Source organism: Hydractinia symbiolongicarpus, chromosome 15, assembly GCF_029227915.1.
Source record: "Hydractinia symbiolongicarpus strain clone_291-10 chromosome 15, HSymV2.1, whole genome shotgun sequence".
Classification (NCBI taxonomy): Eukaryota; Metazoa; Cnidaria; class Hydrozoa; order Anthoathecata; family Hydractiniidae; genus Hydractinia; species Hydractinia symbiolongicarpus.
In genome coordinates this window covers 1,787,734-1,809,168 of record NC_079889.1, presented here as the reverse complement: position 1 = coordinate 1,809,168, position 21,435 = coordinate 1,787,734, and the positions used below count along the sequence as shown (strand labels likewise).

General features: G+C 36.8%; 4 protein-coding genes across 4 annotated transcripts in view; all 4 read left to right on the top strand.

Annotated features, from left to right (window-relative positions):
- Positions 1 to 1,432: 1,432 nt before the first annotated feature.
- Positions 1,433 to 3,495, top strand: LOC130629249 (uncharacterized). Its single transcript, XM_057442388.1, has 3 exons — positions 1,433 to 1,726; positions 1,979 to 2,266; positions 3,210 to 3,495. Exons 1-3 carry the CDS (start codon positions 1,564 to 1,566, stop codon positions 3,401 to 3,403), a joined length of 645 nt encoding a protein of 214 aa, XP_057298371.1. The 5' UTR covers positions 1,433 to 1,563; the 3' UTR covers positions 3,404 to 3,495.
- Positions 3,418 to 18,887, top strand: LOC130628613 (uncharacterized). Its single transcript, XM_057441594.1, has 12 exons — positions 3,418 to 3,496; positions 3,801 to 3,860; positions 4,316 to 4,384; positions 6,264 to 6,296; positions 6,483 to 6,590; positions 7,267 to 7,317; positions 7,894 to 7,929; positions 9,777 to 10,751; positions 11,076 to 15,812; positions 15,898 to 16,077; positions 18,629 to 18,697; positions 18,772 to 18,887. Exons 1-12 carry the CDS (start codon positions 3,460 to 3,462, stop codon positions 18,885 to 18,887), a joined length of 6,471 nt encoding a protein of 2,156 aa, XP_057297577.1. The 5' UTR covers positions 3,418 to 3,459.
- Positions 18,275 to 21,167, top strand: LOC130629248 (uncharacterized). Its single transcript, XM_057442386.1, has 4 exons — positions 18,275 to 19,245; positions 19,557 to 19,688; positions 19,807 to 20,244; positions 20,439 to 21,167. The coding sequence occupies exons 1-4, from the start codon at positions 18,945 to 18,947 to the stop codon at positions 20,495 to 20,497; spliced, it is 930 nt and encodes a 309-aa protein (XP_057298369.1). The 5' UTR covers positions 18,275 to 18,944; the 3' UTR covers positions 20,498 to 21,167.
- The window catches only part of LOC130629247 (uncharacterized), a 42,394-nt gene continuing 41,273 nt past the window's right edge, over positions 20,315 to 21,435 (top strand). The window contains exon 1 of the mRNA XM_057442385.1: positions 20,315 to 21,085. Within this exon, the coding sequence (XP_057298368.1) occupies positions 20,863 to 21,085 (223 nt within the window). The 5' untranslated portion in view covers positions 20,315 to 20,862. The remainder of the gene's footprint in view (positions 21,086 to 21,435) is intronic.

Sequence of the window (21,435 nt, the reverse complement as noted above, 5' to 3'; positions counted from 1 at the left end):
GATTACACAGAAGCAAATAAAGTTTGCTGTATAAACAGAAGTTGCTAGTGTAAACAAACCCCGGTTTAAACAAATTTTAGAAAACACATAAACAGAAAATGAGCCAACTGGTTTCACGATTCATTGAACATTCACATGCTTCATAGCGCTTATTTTATACCGAACTGATTTCACGAGATTTTTATTCAATTTGACATAATCTTGTTATATTAAAAATACTAATTAATTATGTTTTATTGATTACATATGTTGGTGGAAAAAAGGTAGGGTAGATGAATCGTGCTGCATCGTGATTTATCGTGTTTTATCGTGTTTTTTATTCTAAAAATCAGTTAAACAGCTTGTTCACTGTAGGTGCCATGGTGTTCTCTGTTAGTTTTAGAAGCGAGCTCTCTGCGTAGATTAACAAACAGCACTTTTCTCAGCATGTAAAAACCATTTATTTTTAAAAAACTGTGATGTATGCTGTCTGCTGCTAATTTATAATATACTTTCCCGAGGCTAACAGTCCATGCAGTGACATTGGATTCGAGTAATTTTAAGTATATGTGCGGTGAGTTATTGCGTAAACAGCTCAAAACAATGTACCTTATCGGTAAAAAAAAGTCGGCCAAAAATTAAGTCGGCAAAAATGAAAAGTTGGCAAAAATATTAGTCACTTGGACAAAATTTAGTCACTTTTTGCCGACTGAATTTTTAAATTTAGTTACATTTTGCACCTAACTGTACACTTCTGTCCCCTTTACTAGAAATTTCGATATAATTCTATGAAAATAAAGAATAATTGCATAAAACTGATAAAAATTAGCAACAAGGAAGAAAAATCACCAAGAAAAGGTGGTCGGCAAAAAATGTTCGTCCGTAAAAAATCAACAAAAAGTAGTGGCCGGCAAAACAAAAAGACATAGGCTAAAAAATTTGAGGGGAAAAAAAGTTTGGGCGGTAATAAAAAAGTCGGCAAAAATTTTAGTTGGCAAAAAATATTATTCACCTACTAAAATTTAGTCACTTTTTGCTGACTATTTTTCATCGATAAGCACTACTCGATTCCATTTTTAGGAGTAAGCCTTATCTACCTAAAATGACACCTTTAGGGCTTCAACTCTACCCTGACCCTTTGGCTCGTTTATGTCATATTGGTGAAAAAAAAATAGCTGTTAAAAGCGACTATTTAACGGTTTTGTATATGGTAAAAACATCCCAGTGCTTTTCTGCTAACAGAACATGCATTGTCACACGTAATTTTCACAGTAACTTTGCCAGATTCGAAAACCTGTTGTTGTTCATGTAAAACTTTGTGATTACCCCCTCATGATTATCCAACCAGATCGAAAAGGGCCCCACTTGAAGTCTTAAAATTTAGATAAGAGCGTGATAGTTTTAAATGAGGATTTACAGTATTAAATGGCCGAGGGAATTTTTGGTGTCTATTCCTTATATTTGCTTATATAAAGGAATTAAAAATTTTTGTTTGACATTATCAAAACTACAGGTGTACTTATAACTGAATGTGGACGCTAAATTTGCGAAGAAAACCACGCAAATTGCGTTCAAAGAAAAGCTATGAAATCGTTGCTGAAATATTGTATTAACCTCATCGTCTCACTTTTAAAATGCTGCTATTTTGGATTTTCTTGCTTTGTTGTTTCCATAGTAATGTTCCGGATTCTGTTGATTCTTATACTGTTATGTTCACACAAACTTACATCATCGAAAGAACACAAAGGTACGTAAACAAACACAACTTGGTTCCCAAGTTGCTTGCTCTTGTCGGCCAGTTTTGACGGTTCCCCGTAAACACGGCTGTAGAAAGGAGACCTGGGAAAGAGGTAGATTGAAATATGTTCAGTTAAAAGCTTATAGCTGAATCCCGTGCAACAGTTATATGGAATCAGAATTAACATCTAAACCATATAGTACGAATTTTGATTGGTTTATGCGCGATATTGGTATAAATTTAACCTCTGATTGCTTTCAGGTTCCGGTCTTTCAAGCGTGTCAACAAAATTATTTGTCGGCGAAGATAAACCTTATAATGAAGACGAGGCTATTGCTTCCAAGCCAACTGGTTTAGCTTCGGTTCTACACGAACAAAATATAGAAAAATATGATAACGAGACTTTAAACTATATAAATAAAAATAAAAAAGACTTATATGATAAAACAAAAAAAGTCAAGACTAAGGAAAATGTAGAAAAACTTGAAAATAATTTTAACATCAAAAATGCTGGTCTGGCTTCGATAAACATTCCACGTCGCGAGAAAGGTAAGTCACGTGATTATTCGAATAAAAGATACTAATTTAATCATGCTGTCGCTCTCAAACCAATTGTTGACTGATCAACTTCCCTGTATATTAATATTGTTATTTCATTCTTCGGCTGCGCAATTAATACTAAATATGACGTTAACAACATAGAGGTTGAAAAGTTGAAGACGAGCACTAAATTAATTCTAACGGTCGAAGTTTGGACTCAAATACAACTTAACACGCCACCTTTCACCCAGGAGCCTGTTTCTTAGGTCATCTTGCCTTGTGACAACCCCCTCTATACGTTTTTTTTATATAAAAAACAAGCAACGGACAAAGTAATAAAATAACAATAAATTAATTTTACTAGAAACATCAGTCATTTTACTAGAAACATCAGTCATTTTACTAGAAACATCAGTCATTTTACTAAAAACATCAGTCATTTTACTAGAAACATCAGTCATTTTACTAGAAACATCAGTCATTTTACTAGAAAAAGTTTTTTAACAACTTTCTAATTATTGACGGCGTCTACAAGAGAGATATTTAATCAAAACTTGATTTTGACACAACAAAAATTTTTATCAACAGATGTACAAGAAAAATAAAATAATGCTTTTTCCCCTTTTATTTATTATTTAAAATGATGTCTGTTCCGTTGAGATCTTCAATTTTTAAATAGTCTCTTGATAAGATAACCTATTCGTTCAATTTCTTGTTTATCCAAGTAAAAATACCTGAAAGCCACTCGACTGCCAATAGTTGATATAGGATGTATGTCTGAAGCAGTTTCTTACCTAAATTTTTACATTTTTTTAACTACTTAAAGTTTCTTAAGGAAGGCTACTAATTAGTTTCTTATAAGGTGGATTCTTCTCTATAATAATGGCGTGAAGTCTAGAGGCCATGGGAACGAGATTAAACACCTAGGGTGTTTTTTTATTCTTCTTCGTAGTTGAGAATGTCAAAGAAAGCACATTGTCGGAACAAAAAGACGTTGAAGAAACTAGTGACGAGGGGGGAACGGCAGAAGATAAAAGGCCGTCGCAGAATGACGATGAAAAAGATGTGAAGAAATTGTTAGACATTACAGGCAGGTTTTCTTTAAAACAAACAACGTCTCCGAGGGGCAGGATACATATGAAATGAATAATTTTTGACCTCTTTATATAGATGGTGACATAAAACCTGAAAAGGAGTACGACATGACTGCATACCCAGAAGCCCTGAATTCTCCTGAAGGTAAAAAGGAAAATAGCTCAGGGTTGCAAAAGGTGCGGGGCTTCAGCACCATGAGGGTCCTTTTCGGGCGGGAAATTATATTGGTGCGTTGTTTACGCGGAGAAAACGAAAGTGAAATCTTTCTGTAACATCAAAACAAATCAGAAGAAACAAACAATTCTAGTTGATAAGATTTGTTTAATGTAGCTTCAAAATGTTTATGGAAAAACACATGACTTCTATTTACGATTTTTTTTTCAAAAAATTCAGAGAGTATAGTTAACTAGCTAAAGAGTTATTTTTTCTTCTTGTTTTCTTGATTTAGGTGTTGCCATATCAGGCTTATTAATCCCATTGGAGTTTATTGAACCTTCTCTTAATAGTAGTAAGTTATTTTATCCTTTATGATGTTTTAAATTTACCTTATTTGGGCCTAATATTGCAATAAAAAATATAGAATTTGGTTGAACTAGAGCTAGTCAACCAAACATGTATATAATTAATGATGCAGTTTACTTCCTTTTTCAGTCAATGAAATTGACAATGGGTAGTTTTAAGAACCAATTTTTAATTGCAAGTCTATTTCTTTCTGACATGCATTTGATGTGTAACTTTGGATCTTGAACTTTACTACATACACTGTAATCGTATTAAAGAAGAACTACTTTGCTCATTACTAACATACTGCCTGACAGTGAGCCGGATTCGATCTGCGGTCCCCAGAACAGGGAGCTGAAGACAAACTCACTTCACTACGTATAGTAATATTTTAGTGACAAACACAGATGGTTTACCTATGTATACATTATAATGTAGTAAGATGTTTATATCTTTATTTAGAGCGGTCAGGATTTTCTTCAGATGCTTCATACAAATTAACACGTTTTAGAAGAGACTGCTCCTGTGATGGTGTGTTTATATATAGCTTTTCTTTTTTTTTATTCTATTTTGTGCAATTTGATAAATTAATTCCCAAGAAAATTATTGAACTGTTTTCTTTAGGTAGGTTATCAAAGAATGTTAAATGTAATATAAAAGGAGTTGATTAACATTTTGCCAAACTAAAACGTTATCTAAGTAATTATGTTTATTCCATTAATCACTAATTTCTCGACAAGTGCATATGCCCCCCTAAGTAAGTTAGTGGTGCCCTCTGGTGGAGTTATAAGGTAAATTACATGTTTGCAACATTTGTAACATAATATGCGAATACAGGTTTTAAGGAGGTCATCTTAAATGCTATATTTATAAACAATTAATCAATTTAGTATAACAAGAAGCATGTGTAAATAATTTGTGTTTCGATATCCTTAAGAGCCTGAATTGTACTTTCTAGTTGAATTTCCGCGCCCGAAGGCGTAGGAAATTCTTTAAAACCGTCGTTTTTTTCTTTTGGAGCATTTTTTGAGAAAAAATCGACCCTGGGATTTCACGTTGGTCCGTCACAGATGTAAACTTCGTACCCAAGCTCCTTAACTACTGGGAAGTCTAGTATTGACGCTTCGGGCCAAAATTGGTATTTGTTTTCGACAAAATTTGGCACAGTTAACAAAAAAAGTATGCTGAACATAATGGTGGCATAATAATTTTGAGTTTTGTCACCTAAATGTCATTTTAGGCCAAAATTGGTCCAAAAATTAGAACTACTTTATTTTCAACAAAATTTGGAACAGTTAACAAATAAAGTATGCTGAACATGATGGTGACATCAAAATTTTGATTTCTTGTTACCTAAATGTCATTTTAGGCCAAAATTGGTCAAAAAATTAAAACTACTTTATTTTCGGCTAAATCTGGCACGGTTAACAAATAAAGTATGCTGAAAATGATGATGGTACAAAAGTTTGATTTTTTGTCACCTAAATGTCATTTCAGGCCAAAATTTATCCAAAAATTAAAACTGCTTTATTTTCGACAAAAATTGACACAGTTAATAAAAAAAGTATGCTGAAAATGATGGTTACATCAAAATTTTGATTTTTTGTCAACTAATGACGTTTAAGACCATAAACGTCTCAATCGCAAGACTTTCAACCATGAATGATAGGCTGTATTTTTTGTTAGCAATTTTTTTTAAATTGTGAGTTTATTATGACACGTTTCGTTTTGTTTGCGTTTGTTGTAAGATATAATGTCACTGATGGGCTTTATCTTCAGAGGTTCATGCACCAAGCCCCTTCGAATGTTTGGCACAATAACACAACGAATTAGCAGGTTTTCATCAAATATTTTGGTAGCGCGCGGAAATTCTTAGAGCCCCCAGGGCTTCTTGTTCTAATTTAAACTCCTTTGTAAGTGATTTTGTTTTATATAATATATGTATATATATATCAGGGGTAGTAATAAGAAAGATTGAACGAATACATGTCAGCATTAACAACTGCTTCCATATGGTAAAGTTTAAACACATGGCTCTAGATAAGAATAGAAAGTGTCAAAATTTGGTATTACATAACTATGACACCAAATTTCTGTTCAGTGTATATTATCAAATCTAAAAATAGAGCTAATTAAAATCTTCAAGAAGACTTAATAATCAACTTAAGCTTTCCAACATAAGTTTAACATCATTTTTCATGTCAAGATGCCTTTAAAACTATTACAAGAATGTTGGTGCCAAGCATGTTTAAGAAAAACCTTGTACCACATCTTGATTTTTTAAATGGTAAGCATCTACATCTAAACCAGTTTGAGGTGTTATGCCCTATGCTCTAACAAAATTTTTTTAGACATTTTGATATTTGCTTTGGGTTTTTTTAGTCCAAAAGTTTGATTTTTTTCTCTCTAGGAATTCGAATAAGTGATCCCTTGAAACTTCTTGGTATGTTGTGAAATCTTTCTGTGAATGAAGTTCATATCACTTGACTCAACTGAAAAAATATAAAATTAAGTCCTTTTATTAGACATTTTTTCTTCTTCTTGTGTTTCTTTGCCAATACCATTTTAAAATTCGACTTAATGTATGCTTATATGCATTTCCATGCATGGTTCTTTTAATCTGTCTTAGATGATAATCATGGAAGCTCAGAATTAAACGAAAAGAGTTATGGACCAGATGGAGAAAACAATCCCACAAAACGAAATTTTTTGCATTCATATAGGGACAAACATGGAAGTATGCTTTTTTTGTTTACATGTATAACTAATTTGAGAGAGTAAAAGAGAATTCCTTTAAAATCTGAAATCCTGTACCCTTTGCATTTTTTTCTAATTAATTAAATAAGCGTCTCTTGTATAAATACAAACTTGCGTAAGCAGATAGTCCAAAAGGTTTGAATTTAGGGATACCTTGTGAATTATGTTAACTTTTGTTTTGTTATTTACAAGTTATTCTGTGTAATAAGTACATATATTATGAGTTAAATAACAACAGCTGCATGTTTGACCAGCTGGCATGCTACAGTAGTAGTGTGCATTTATTGGGTAAGTTCAGCCTAAGTAGAAGGGAGCGTGTCGTATAATAAACAAAAAAGAACAAGGGCAAGAGGGATTTTTTTTGCGTATCTTCATATCCTAAAAAAATCCATTTCATTTTCCTTTACATGCTTTAAAGAGCTTGTTGAGGTATGTATATGTGTTTTGTTTTTCAGACAGAGAGGGTGATCAAAAATGGTCAATACTAAATCAAACATATTTTTAAAGCCCCTTAGTGCTAATTTTGCAACTGCAACATTTAACATGACAGGAATATTGCAATTCTTACAGGGTATACAATGACTGCTTGTGACACCTGTGTAGCTCACAGTTGATAGCATAGTATTAAAAAAATATTTCATGCAAATCATTTTTAGGGATACAGAAAAGAAAATTGTACCATTTTCACTTCAAAAATAAAAATGGAGGTAAGAAACTTATTTTGCATTAAGTATTTGAATTGTCATTTTGAAGAAGAACTGCCTTGCAGTAACATACTGCCTGACAGTGAGTAAGAATCGCCTATATGTCTGAGTTGTGTCTCCTAATAAATTTCGTTTCACCATCTATTTAAAAGTGCATTTTCCAGCTGTTTTATAACCCCAAAAGGACTCAAATAAATACCTAAAACATCCGTTCATTAAAGAAATTCACGATTTGACGAAAAATTCACAAAAAAAATCCTGAAGACCCAGGATTTCTTTTTTGTGTTTAACAAGCACTCTGTAGTTTCTGTTTATTTAAAATTTATTTAAAAACGGTGCCCCAAAAAACTTTATCATGGAAGAACTTCCTTCAGATCTGAAATAATGTAATCAAATTTAAATGTTTTTGACTTGTTTGGGATGTTAAAAAGTGCTTCTAAAGTTTTACAGCTGATGTTTTGTTTCTTAATTTTTTGGATCTCTGTATGTTTCTACCTGCTCATGAACACAAGACAGCCTTTATATAAAGTTCGACGTGAAAAGTTCTATCTACTAACCTTATATAATTTTCTTGTTTAGAGATTGAAAAGAAATCTTGTTTTTGTGGATATCATGGTATACATTTTATCTTAATTGAAAACTTAATGTTGTTATACTATTATACTATTATGTGCTGTGCTAACAACGCAAAGCATAATCTAATTCCCCCACCCTTCGTTAGCAAAGCAGATGTATATATCTCAAAGCTTATGTTATAGAAGATAAATTTTTCAGTGGGTGTATATTGGGCAGGACAGACTTTTGCTCAATCTTCTTTACAATGAATTAAGCTTTTTTTAGTGTGAATAATACAAAAAAGCACCATGACCCCCCAAAAATTAATATAAAGCTGAAACTTGGTACAAAGGTAGGTTATAGTGGTAGGATTCACAGCAAAAAAGTCCCATTGACTGACTCCCGGCAACTCCCAAAATTGGGTAAATTTTATAAAGGCAGTGTTCCGTTTTGGTCAAAATTCGATTTTTCAAAATATCATCATGTTGCACATCGTTAGAAAGGAAATTTCATGCTGAGTAATATTTTCTTTAAAAGTAAGGGTTAAAAATGATCATAAAATATTTCCTTTCCAACGATGTATAACATGATAATATGTTATAAAATCGAATTTTTGACCAAAAACAACCCCGGTATTATGCATTTTGGAAAATTTTGGAAGTTGCTGGGAGTCAGTCAATGAGGCTTTTTTTCTGTGAATCAACACTATAACCTACCTCTGTACCAAGTTTCAGCTTTATAATAATGTTTTGGGGGCATTTTCATTATTCTATCCTACTACTATTCATTGTTTATAAAAACTATGACTTATATTAATTCCTTAACACTCCCTTGTCCCTCCAACTGTTCACTAGACAATGTAGACCCCAAGCTGGTAGAGTTAAAAGACTGCAGCTATATTATGGCAAGAATAAGCATATTCCCTTCGTAAATTCTTTACTGTTGTTCCATATCTATTTTTTCCAAAATAAGATACCTACACATTCTGGAATTTTAGCACACACACTTTGAAGATGTAAAACCAGTGGAATTAGTAAAAATGCAAAAATGCTTTTTTGGGTTACTTTATGTCCTTGTTGTGTGATATTGTGAGGTTGGGTATTTAAAGGGCATTAAATGGGTGCGAATTAAACGGAATAACAAGTAAACATTAATTGCAGACATAGACAGAGTCATAGCTATTAGAATAAAGAAAAGGTAAAATATATTAATTTTAAGGGCATAATTTACTTTTTGTTGGTGATACAATTTTGTTAATCAACATCATATAAAGTTATTGCAGGTTATAAGTAAATTGTATGAGGTAGATGGAAATTACAGGCCCAACACTCTGTGCTAGGGCATTATTGCGCTTTCCCCTATATCAAATTGTATAGGGTGAAGGTGAAATCTCTGACATGCATGTGCATTTCTGAGAAATAGAGAGAAAATGATATATATTTTGCTGTTTTTGTTATTGAGTTACATTATAATAACATGATCAAACTAGTTCATTCCGCGGAAATTCGCTCATACATTTTCCCTGAATGATTATTTCGTGCATTTTTAGCGTATTTTGTGCATCCCATAGCATTACTCGCTTTTGAAGTATTAACAGACAAAATCAAGTTATTATAATAGACTAGGTGTTAACCTGCGGTAGATTTCAAAGATCGCCTATCTTGCATATTCTGTTCCTTAGATTATCATTATCTACATACATCTCTTGGACATTGTTATTTCGTGCATCGCTGTTTGCCTATTAGCATGAAGTAATAAAATTACTTTGCAGGGAATCTAAAATAAAGCTGCTGCACAATTATTTGGAACACACTGAATAAGGGAATTATGAAGGAGACATAATAAGGTATAAGATTAATACTCTTAAATACGAGTGGTCAATGAAAATTTCCTTTTACATTTTTCAGGTCATGGTGGTCATGAAGATGGTCATCATGAAGTTGGAATTGATCATGGTGACGGTGGTGTTGGACATGGTGAAGGTCGATGGTGGGGCCACGGAGATTCTGACCATGGTGATTATGGTCATGGTGGTGGTTTTCGTCACAACAGCTATGGAGGCCATGGTGGTCATGGTGATTTTGAAGGAGGTCATGGCGAAGGAAGCTGGGGTCATGGGGGTGGACATGGAGGAGGAGATTTTGGTGGAGGTCATGGAGGCTACGGATGGGGTGGTGAGAGTGTTCATGTTGGAGGTCACATTGATGCAGGAGATGGTGGTGGTTTTGGTGGAGGAGGAGGTTTTGGAGGTGGAAGTCATGGAGGTGGTTTTGGAGGAGGAGGATTTGGCGGTGGTGGTTTTGGTGGAGGAGAAGGACATGCAGGTGGTTTTGGTGGGGGAGAGGGACACGGAGGTGGTTTTGGTGGGGGAGGATTTGGTAGTGATGGTTTTGGTGGAGGAGACGGACACGGAGTTGGTTTTGGTGGGGGAGGATTTGGCGGTGGAGGTTTTGGTGGCGGAGGAGGAGGACATGGAGGTGGTTTTGGCGGAGAAGGAATTGGTGGTGGTGGTTTTGGTGGAGGAGAGGGACATGGAGGTGGTTTTGGTGGGGGAGGATTTGGCGGTGGTGGTTTTGGTGGAGGAGTGGGTTTTGGAGGGGGTGGCTTTGGTGAAGGAGGAGGAGGAGGATTTGGAGGAGGTCATCATTATGGTGGAGCAGGAGCCATACATATTAACGAAGGTCATGGCGGTCTTGGAGCTCTTGGCGCGTTAGGTGGTGGTGGATTAGGAGGTGGTGGTTTAGGAGGTGGAGGCTTAGGAGGTGGTGGCTTGGGAGGTGGTGGTATAGGTGGTTTGGGATTTGGTGGAAATGGTCATGAACTAAGTTTTAATGGTGAGCACCCTCATGCTACAGATTTTGTTGGTATGGGCATTGGTCACGGTAAGTCGAGCAGTTATGTATTTTTGTATATTTTTATTCTGTATCTAATTTTTGGACACATTGTTGTAATCATTATTACACCAACATATTTCTATTTTGACATTTGGAAGCGGCAGTTTCAAGATTTGAGATGTTGGAGGTATGTGCAAATTGGGAGAAGGGAGATGTTGTTCGTGTTAATAATGAATTTGAGGTGTATGGTAAAAAACAAAAAATTGAGACCACTAACTAATTAAAACAATTTTTTTGGATGGTCAACTAACTAACTGGTAGGAACAATCTTAACTGACTTCTGACATTTATTGTAAGTATTTTTGTCTTTAGACAACATTCCGACAGCACAAAAGACATTACCTTTTTTGAAACTGACCAATGACAAACAACGTGACATGACTACCTTTAAAAGTAGAAAATTACACAGACATAAACGAAATCTTAAAACGGACCTGAGCAAAGTCAAGCAGATTGGACAAAAAGAAGTTGCCCGGATAAAAAAACCTGTTTCGGATACGACAGGAAAGCGAGATTTTGATGTACATATTGAAAATCATGAAACTAACTCCCAGAACATGTTTGACATGCCTGGAAACCATTATGACAACGGTTTTTCATCAGGTTTATTTCCCTTAAGAAACATAGGTCTTGAAGCACATGTGAATGATCATGAAGGAGGATTTCTGCATAGAGCCAACAATCAGGACAACATAAATTATCATGCAGCGGATAGTGTAGCGCCTGTTGTTACAAATAATTTTGTTGAAGCCAACGGTGAAAATGGTGGTGATGGATATTACGGCATGCATATTCTGGATCATGGTTATGGTGCATTAATGAGTTTACCTGGTATGAGTTCAAAAAATTCATTTCATCAGCATCAGTATGACGAAGATCATAGTGGTGAACAGAAACATTGGAACAATCATTTAAATCATGATCATTCAAACAATTACAAAACATTTGATTCATCGGAACAAAACAAAGACATGCACACTTCTCAGGAAGATCATAATAGTTTTCCAGATCATGGTATCCGGAAGCCTTTTTATGATAAAACCCTGGCTCAGGATCATGAGCAAGCTGGCACTATTCCATACTTAGGACGTCAAAATGGAATGAGAGATTATGGAATTCAGCCATTCCTACATGATCATGACTATACTGATACATCTAGTTTTTCCACTTCGTCGACGGGTATTGCAGATCATGGAATAGAGACACTTTTCGATGACCATGACCAAGCTGGAACATTTCCATATCCTGAACATTCTTCTGAACATTTTGATCATGGAATAGGCATGCTCTCGGAGGATCACCACCAAGCTGGTATATCTGCATATCCTGGCCATACCCCCGAACATTTTGATCATGGCATAGGCATGCTATCGAAGGACCATCACCAAGCAGGGATATTTGCAAATCCTGGCCATTCCTCTGAACATTTTGATCATGGAATAGGCATGCTATCGAAAGACCACCACCAAGCTGGTGTATCTGAGTATCCTGGCCATTCTCCCGAACATTTTGATCATGGAATAGGCATGCTCTCGGAGGACCATCACCACGCTGGGGTATTTGCATATCCCGGACATTCTTCTGAAACATTTGATCATGGCATAGGCATGCTCTCAGAGGACCACCACCAAGCTGGGGTATTTGCGTATCCTGAACATTCTTCTGAAACATTTGATCATGGCATAGGCATGCTCTCAGAGGACCACCATCAAGCTGGAGTATCTGCTTATCCTGGGCATTCTTCTGAAACTTTTGATCATGGCATAGGTATGCTCTCAGAGGACCACCATCAAGCTGGAGTATCTGCATATCCTGGTCATTCCTCCGAAACTTTTGATCATGGCATAGGTATGCTCTCAAAGGACCACCATCAAGCTGGAGTATCTGCATATCCTGGTCATTCTTCCGAAACCTTTGATCATGGCATAGGCATGCTTTCAGAGGACCACCACCAATCTGGAGTATCGGCATATCCTGGGCAATCTTCTGAACATTTTGACCATGGAATAGGTATGCTCTCGGAGGACCACCAACAAGCTGGAGTATCTGCATATCCTGGGCATTCTTCGGAACGTATTGATCATGGTATAGGCATGCTCTCAAAAGACCACCACCAAGCTGGGGTATCTGCATATCCTGGACATTCTTCTGAAAGCTTTGACCATGGCATAGGTATGTTGTCAGAGGATCACTATTCATTTGGTGAACCGAGCGCTATGGAGGGCAGCTATGGTGTTGATCATCTGTTGTCACAAAATTACCATTATGGTAAAGTTGATTGCCGTGGCAGAGATTGTGTACCAAATAACTTCCATGCTTCTGCACAAAATTGTGGCAAGAACGGTTGTATAAACTATGGTTTATCGATGTCACCAAAGCCTAGTAATGCTCATATGGATGTTCGAGTTGGAAGTCATTCCTTTGATCAGTATCCTTTGAATCCTATTACAGTAGAGTCTCACGTATATAATCATTTTACACATTTTCCTAATCATCTTGGGGCTTACCCAATGCATGCAGCTGGTGTTGGTATTAGTGGAGGAATTGGAAGTCATGGTTTTCAAGGACTGGATGGTGTTGAATCTCGTTTGCCTTACCTTGACAACACAGATAACAGTCACAGAGAATCACCAGATCATTCAAACAAGGAAGAGTTTGATTCTAATCATGTTCAAGGTGTACATTTCTCAGAAAACTGTCATGGCGGTGCTTGTGCACAACCACTTGGTACTTCTCATAGTACTCATGAAGATTTTAATTTGAACAAATTACTTCATCACACCATGATGCATGATCACAATGTGAATGACATAGTGCAAGACATTATAAAGGACCAGGACAAAGGTTTAATGAAAAATGCAGATCATATGCATTTAAAGGTGATGCGAAAACCAGCTGATTTTGAAAAACAATCCAAAGAGTTTGAGGAATCTTTCAACGAGCTTGAGGAATATCAGCCAAAAAATGACAAAGAGAAATTTGATTCTGATCTAAAAAAAGTTGAAGAACATGAAGAACATTTAAATTATCCAATTGAGCATTACGGCGACCATGAAATAAAAAATAAAGAAGGTAATCATGGCAAAGGTGATGAAGGATCAGACAGAAAACCTGTCATTGAAGATAAGAATGATGGGGATGAAGACATGAAACCTGATATACATAAGGAGAAAGATGTACATGAAAACAAATTACCCAAACTTTTAGAACAGATTTCTAATTCTGATCACCATGTCAATCTTGATGAACAGCACAAAGAAGAATTTACTCCTGAACAGAACTATTTTGGATCTCATGTAAACTTAGAACAAGAGCGCCAAAAAAATTTACACAAAGAACATGACAAGCTCTTAAAAATGGAACATGATTTATATGGTAACGGCGTGCATTCAAATTTAGAATTCCAACGCCAAGAAAATTTACACAAGGATCATGATGAAACCTTAAAAGCCGAAGAAAAAATTTTAGATAAGTTATCAAATAAGTTAGGCCATGGAGACCCACATCGTGGAGCACAGATTTTAAGTCATCTTCTTGACGATTCGTATGAAGTTGTAAATGTCCACAGTGAAGGAAAAAATACTGCTGAAGACCCCACCGATAAGCTTGTTGGGAAAAACTTGCATGACATAACAAGTGATGAGAATAATAATTCTGAGCAAATGCAACAAAAAAGATCATGGTATACCTTGAAAGGACTTTCTAATGAATTAAAAAGTGGAACATCAGCTGGAAATTTAGTTGGATCTAGAGGGAAAATATATACACGCATGAAGAGCTCACATAATCATTGGGTTGGATTTCCAGGATTTCCCGTATCACTCTTAAACAATCAACATATGGAATCAGACATGTTACCTATACCCAAATCGTCGTACGGTTTAAATATGTTAGGGCATGTAAAACGCATGAAAACAGAAAGGCATAATAGGGGTTGGCACGAATATGCACGACCTCACTTGCATTCCATCTCTGATGTGACACATTGGGGCGGAATGACTGTACTAACAAGAAACCCATACAATGAAAAGCGTGGGCCATATTTAATTGATCATTGGGGTAGCATTATGGATCTTAGTAAACGAAATTTACCCGGATATATCTTCACTAGTAAGGTTAGTCACCATGGTTACCTTTATATCCCAGTGACGTCAATTACAAGACATCACACGGCTGATGATTTCAAACATGGGCGCTGGGAAAATAAAAAACACGTTGTATTGACTCCAGTGGGTTTAATGGAACTGTCTCCTGTAACATCTTCTGAGTTAGATTCTATTGTGAACTGGAAAATGCAAAAAGATGAACAAAAAGACGGCAAAACAAAGAGAGAAGATATAAGTGCATTTAAAAGACAAATGGAAATCCACGCAACACATGAGAATCATGACATAGGTATCGCTGACCATCCAGACTATCCACACTTTGCGAGTGATGACTTTCTTAAAGGAAGTTATGTTAGTGCAGAAGTGTTGCACGGTCCTGATGGTGTGTTAGATGGATACAGTGCGTTTCATGATGGTAGTATACATAGCTTGCATGATGGAATGTATGAAGGTGGTGGTCACAGAGATGGGTTTGGTATGAGTAGTGGACATTCGTTTGGTGAAGGTGGCGGTAGTGGATTTGTGGCGGGTGGTGGTGTATTAGGGGGCATAGGGGATACAATTCTAAACACTCCAACTGGTGAAATGTCTCTTCATCAGTTTGGTGAGCATACATATGATTCTCCTGTAGGTCCTATGCGTCTGCTACCTTCTCATGATGGAGCCATGCACCTGGAGACTCCCGATATTCATATATCTGGACCAGTCCACCATGAGTACTCCCATGTTGATGTTGAAGAAGAAAAGAAACCGCCTGATTTGAAGCCTGGACAGACACTAAAGACACCATATGGACCCATGAAATTGGTGCCTGCTGATGGTGGAGATGGTGGAGGAAAGGGTGGTGGCGGTGGCGGTGGTGGTGGAGGTGGAGGTGGTGGTGGTGGCGGGGCTCCTGCTCCACCACCTCCCCCTCCTCCCGCACCCGCACCAGCAAGTGATGGTATGTACTTTTTAGTATAAATTTAAATTACAAGTCTTAAGGAATTGATTATGGAACCATTTAATGCCAACAACACTGTGTTTAGAACCCATCAAAGTTCAACTAGCATTAGATGCAGATGCTTTAAAAGCACTCGGTGGCGATGGTGCTCCTGCTCCCGCTCCTGCTCCTGCTCCCGCACAAGACAAGGAATTAGGAACACTTGAAGCTCTTGCACTTGGTGCATTACTTGGTACTGGTGGGAAGGGTGGTGGTGGAGGTGGAGGTAAAATTTTGTTTTTTAAGGTCTAATAAGAGGTATGCCTATTGCCATGAATAAGTTTTATTGCTTGCGAAATCCTTCCGGCCTCTACAATTTTTAGAAAGATACAATGACAGGGTCAGTGACTCCCTAAAAACAAAGGCCAAACATGAGCATAACTCTTAAGGCTAAAATCACGGTAAGTTTAAACGGACTGTTTAAATCTAAGATGAAAAACTTACTGTGTAAACGGGAAAGATATACAATTTTTTTGGTTTTATAGGTGTTTTAAAAGTGGAACATGTTCAGCTTTCAAGTTTTTTCTATTAAAATTAACAGAATGATCAATGAGCTATTGTTTGAAATAAAGATTTGAGCATATTTTTTCGATTTCTAATCACAACCATGGCTTAACCCATGCAGCTTTTTTTTTCCGTTTTTGTCCGCTTTTTTTCTACCATTATCCCTGCTGCTGTTGCAGCAATAACAGCACTAGATGATATGCGTGTTCTTTTTCGAGCTTTATTAAAACGCAAATGTGTCCTAAAAGTATGGAAATTTTTGCCTCTCTGAGCGCCGACACGAGAAAGTCGTGTGTTCGAATCTCATCTTGGTAACTATTTTAACTTTTTTTTCTTTTTTCTTTCTTTTTACCATCTCGCCTGCGAGGATAGGTTTCCAACTCGTAACTAATTATGTCCCAAATGGTCAATTGCAATGTCACAGATTTAAACTTCGTACCTAAACTCCCTAAGTACTTGAAAGTTATCTAAATGACGTTTCAGGCCAAAATTGGTATTTGTTTTTGACAAAATTTGGCACAGTTAACAAAAAGAGTATGCTGAACATAATAGTGACATCATAATTTTGATTTTTTGTCACCTAAATGTCATTTTAGGCCAAAACTGATCCAAAAAATTATTTTTTGTGTGTTCAAAAGCTTTATTTAACTAACTGGTAAAGTAAAAATGTTTCCACCACAGAATTAAGGTTTCCCCAAATGCCTGAAAAGTAGTCTGCAAAAAATAAAATTTCCACAACAACACGTAAGAGAGAAACGAAGACGCTCCACCATATATAATTAATGTGACGAGAACGAAACTCTTTTCGCTACGCTAATGGCACGTCAAAATAGAGAAATACGATTTCGGAAACACTCCAAAAAAACGTAAATTCTCTGATTCCCTGCTTGTTATTTGTCTCCGCGCTATAACTGTACAGGATTCTTTTATTATCGAAGTTTGCTGTTTCTGACAGTTCTGGTAATATATTTTTTTAACTGCATCTATTTCTTTTTTCGAACAATTAAGATCGTATATTATTCATTTAATTTGCTTTTTCTCACTGAATGACTTTCTTATACCCCGTTTTTTTTTTTTTTTTTGGGGGGGGGGGGGGAGAGAGGGAGGGGGGTACTGAATTCCGTAAATTTTAGGTGCAGCTTGTGGTCTTTGTTCTTCCTGCCAGTCAGTTTACCCCACACTGACTCTTAACGTGTGGATAGGTTTATTACCTGCAACTAAACATAACGCAAGTTTTTACTTACAACTAAACGGTCAGTTTAAACTTACCGTCTATTTTAGCCTTGAAAGACTTGAAACTCTAAGAAGATTTTAAACATACTAGTTATTAGCCCGTGGAAAAATCCACGGGTTCGCCCGTCCTTTTTATACCTCACTGCGTGTGTCTCGCTACTTTCGCAGCTAAGCTACCATTTTGCGTGACAGACAGACAGACAGACGTATACGGGTATTATAATATAGACTAGTCGTTGCCCGAGGAAAAATCCACGGGGTCGCCCGTCCTTTATATTTACCCGCCGCAACAAAGTCGATAAAAATTTACCGCATTTGATATTCGTGTTTCCGTAACATCATTTTCTAACTCAGCGGGGAGTCCGCGCAGAGACAGACAGACGACGGCTTATACGGGTATTATAATATAGATATACTAACATTCGCAATTTCGAAATAGCATCTATTCCGAATTTACGAGTGTTACTTTCGATTTACTGCGACTTCGAAAATATCGTATATAATTATTTATTTCCAGTTTTTTTAGCATACAATAAAACATTTTAAATTAATTATTACTACTAGTCGTTAGCCCGTGGAAAAATCCACGGGTTCGCCCGCCCTTTTTTACCGCACTGCGTGCGTCTCGCTACCTGCGCAGCTAAGCTGCCATTTTGCTTGACAGACAGACGGGAGGACAGACGTATACGGGTATTATAGTATAGATAACCTTGAAATATTCTAAATTGTCAGCTGGTTAGCAAACATAAGATCAGTGATGGTTATTTTTAAAACATTTTAGTTTTCAACTTTGCTTTAGCATAACACATACCCAAAATGCCTTTAAATTTACTCAAAAGTTTCCATTTTATATTTACTTTGGTTTTAAGTTGTCAAAGAGTTTTACATGACTTCCAATCTTCGTTACTGTTGTGAGATGGCGTATTTTTATCTCACCAGAGGAAATTTGGTCGATTTTATGTATACCATTTTAAGATATTAAACTTGTTTAACATAGAGAATGACTAAATGATCTCATTTTTTATAAACTTTATTTTTAGAAGATAAAGGCGGTGGTGGTAAAAGTAGTGGCGGAGGTGGCGGCGGCGGTGGTGGTGGCGGTGGTGGAGGTAATTACTTGCATTTAATACCTTTTAGTTTGTTTTATTTTCAATCAAAATAAATTTTATTTATTCATTTTTAGGCGGTGGTGGAGGTGGTGGTGGCGGTGCTGATGCTGCTGCAGCCGCTGGTTCTGCTGCTAATTTAGGAGCTGCCATTGGTATAGATTTTTCTTTTGTAATATCTTTTTGTTTATGACTTGGACCAAGTGCTGTTCTTCGTATATTTAGGAAAGAAAAAATATCGTTTTGTACTATGTTAGTAAAGTTTAGCAATTTATTGTTATTAGCATCTTTGCAAGCCACAACTAACTTAGCGCATGCTCATTTTGTCAAGAACGCACAACCAACAAATCTTACTGCAATGGCACCAGTAGTGCCTCAACTCAATACAGGCAATATAGGTCCAGCTGTTGGGGCAGGTTTTGCTGCAGCTGTTGCAGGAGCACATGCTCAGCCTGCTGCAGGCAAAGGTGAACAAGAACAACAAGAACCACAGGAACTTGGCTTGCCCGGACATGGAGGACCAACCGGACCAATTGATAAGCTACACGGAGGTAGGTACTGTTATTGCAGTTTGAAACTGTAAGGAAACATTTTTTGATTTTCACCTTGCAAATATCAGTATTACGGCGCTATCCACTGACACCAGTACAAATATTAATAGCATTTAATATTTTGGATATAAGCAAGCAACATGCTAAGTCCTAAACCAATCTGCGAACATTGATGGCAGTGGCGTAAATGATTACTTATGGGTAAAATTTCTGAAATTTTATCCTCTAACCGAAAATATTTTATACAGGAGAGAAGCTATTTGTTTACACATGATGAAAAATTGTTATCTTATTTCGTATGTTTTGTTTAGCTTATGAAGTTCATCTTAGCGTGCACAGTGAATACGTACGTGGTTGCCGCCTCACAGCTAGTTCATGTCAACCAAATAATATCATGTTAGGGCCACTTGGTGCAACAGCACAAACCATCCTGTGTTCTGGAGGTATTATAATTTTTTATGTTTAACAATGTTATTGCTTGGTGCATGTTTTTAGGGGGATTTGGGATTGCTTTTTTAAAAAAATTAAACGCATTTTCTATGTTGATTCCATTTTTTAAAGGTTTGAAGGTGTTATCTTTTGTTGCTATGGATTCACAATATGGCGTATCACTGACAGTCAATGGTCTACCATCTTTCACTGTCGCTATTGGTCCAAATATTGCACTAGATCTTCAGATCTCACCTTCTCGTGGTGCCGTGCTCGTTAATAATTATCTCGTTGAGAGTCAAACCAAAGCGCGCATGCACACACTATCTGCAGTTCGAAACGGTGTCAATAAACTGGCTATTATCAACAAAATAGCTAGGATGCGAGGACGCAATGCACCTGGGTATAGTTTTCTAACGAATAGCATGCTGGGAGGAAACTCGCTTTTAGGAAATAATGGTTATCTTAGTGGTGTATACAGCAAGTTTGATAAACGCTCTAAGTTGCTGCGTAAGGTGAAAAAAGGAAAGAAGAAAAAAAAGAAGAAGAAAAAGAAAAAACACAGGAAGTGTAAGTATGTTGCTGCATATTGACATCCTATGACATCACATGACAGGTCAACATTCAACTGCAGAAGTACCATGGGTCAAACCTCTGATAGCGCAACTGCATGAGGAATTTTATTGTGTTTTTATAAAATTTTTAATTCAGTATGAAATCGATTTCGGCAAAGTTAAAATAAGTAATTATTTCTTTTTTTTCAGGTTTGATCCATGGTTTTTCAACTGATGACGATGACAAATCCCTACCATCATTTGGTTGACTCAAAATGAAAATTGAAAATTATTTTTAAAATGTATTGTGAACAACAGCACTTGGTCCAAAATAGGATGTAAAAATCAGTAGTTGGTATTTTCTTTTATTATTATTATTATTTTTATTATTATTATTATTATTTTTAGCACAACAGGCAATGGCGCAGACGGCCGCTGCTGCTCAATCTGCCCAAGCAAGTCAGGCTGCCATGGCTGCAGCACAACAAGTGGCTGCTCAACAAACATTAACCAAAGCTGCTACTGATGCAGCAAATGCTGCCACAACAGCTATGGGTTTAATGGGAGCTATGGGTAAGTACTACTCATTTTACTGCATTTGATAACAACATCCTTTCATTGGGTCTAAACGATTATGTTTACTTTAGGTACAATGGGAGCTGCAGGGGGTGGTGCTGCAGCTGGCGGCGGTGGTGGTGGTGGTGGCGGAGGAGGTGCTGGAGCAAGTGTTGGAGACTTGGCAGGAGCACTGGCGGCTCTTGGTGGAGGCGGGGGTGGAGGTGGAGGTGGTTTTGGAGCATTAGCTGCTCTGGGTGGTGCTGGAGGAGGAGGAGGACTGGCAGGTGGGGGGCTCGGGGGTAAGATAATTACAATAATGTTTTTTAATTTTCTTCGTGTGCATAGAGCTTAGCTGCCTCGATTTCAAGTCAGGTAAAAATTTTTATACGATCACTGAAATGTAAATGGTATCACAGCGAAAATCGATTCGTACGTAAAAGGCGTTCTGCCTAATTATTATTATTGCTTTTAGCCTCTTTACCAACCCTAGCGGGTCGTTCCAAAATTCCGTCCAAGAAAAAACGATCTAAAAAACGTCGAAGATCCAAGAAAAAATGTAAGAATCTTCATGTGAAAACATGACATATACGACGTGACATAAACTGCTGACTTGACCTGCCATCTTTATTTACACTAACTTCCAACTTTG

What these genes read in the sequence shown, in the direction of transcription:
- LOC130629248 (XM_057442386.1), top strand. Translation starts at nt 18,945, where the DNA reads ATGTTAGTAAAGTTTAGCAATTTATTGTTATTAGCATCTTTGCAAGCC. An exon ending in AACCATCCTGTGTTCTGGAG is followed by an intron (nt 19,689 to 19,806) that starts GTATTATAATTT and finishes CATTTTTTAAAG; the next exon opens with GTTTGAAGGTGTTATCTTTT. An exon ending in AAAGAAAAAACACAGGAAGT is followed by an intron (nt 20,245 to 20,438) that starts GTAAGTATGTTG and finishes CTTTTTTTTCAG; the next exon opens with GTTTGATCCATGGTTTTTCA.
- LOC130629249 (XM_057442388.1), top strand. Translation starts at nt 1,564, where the DNA reads ATGAAATCGTTGCTGAAATATTGTATTAACCTCATCGTCTCACTTTTA. An exon ending in ATCATCGAAAGAACACAAAG is followed by an intron (nt 1,727 to 1,978) that starts GTACGTAAACAA and finishes GATTGCTTTCAG; the next exon opens with GTTCCGGTCTTTCAAGCGTG. An exon ending in CATTCCACGTCGCGAGAAAG is followed by an intron (nt 2,267 to 3,209) that starts GTAAGTCACGTG and finishes TCTTCTTCGTAG; the next exon opens with TTGAGAATGTCAAAGAAAGC.
- LOC130628613 (XM_057441594.1), top strand. Translation starts at nt 3,460, where the DNA reads ATGACTGCATACCCAGAAGCCCTGAATTCTCCTGAAG. An exon ending in TGATCCCTTGAAACTTCTTG is followed by an intron (nt 6,297 to 6,482) that starts GTATGTTGTGAA and finishes AATCTGTCTTAG; the next exon opens with ATGATAATCATGGAAGCTCA. An exon ending in ACCCGCACCAGCAAGTGATG is followed by an intron (nt 15,813 to 15,897) that starts GTATGTACTTTT and finishes CACTGTGTTTAG; the next exon opens with AACCCATCAAAGTTCAACTA.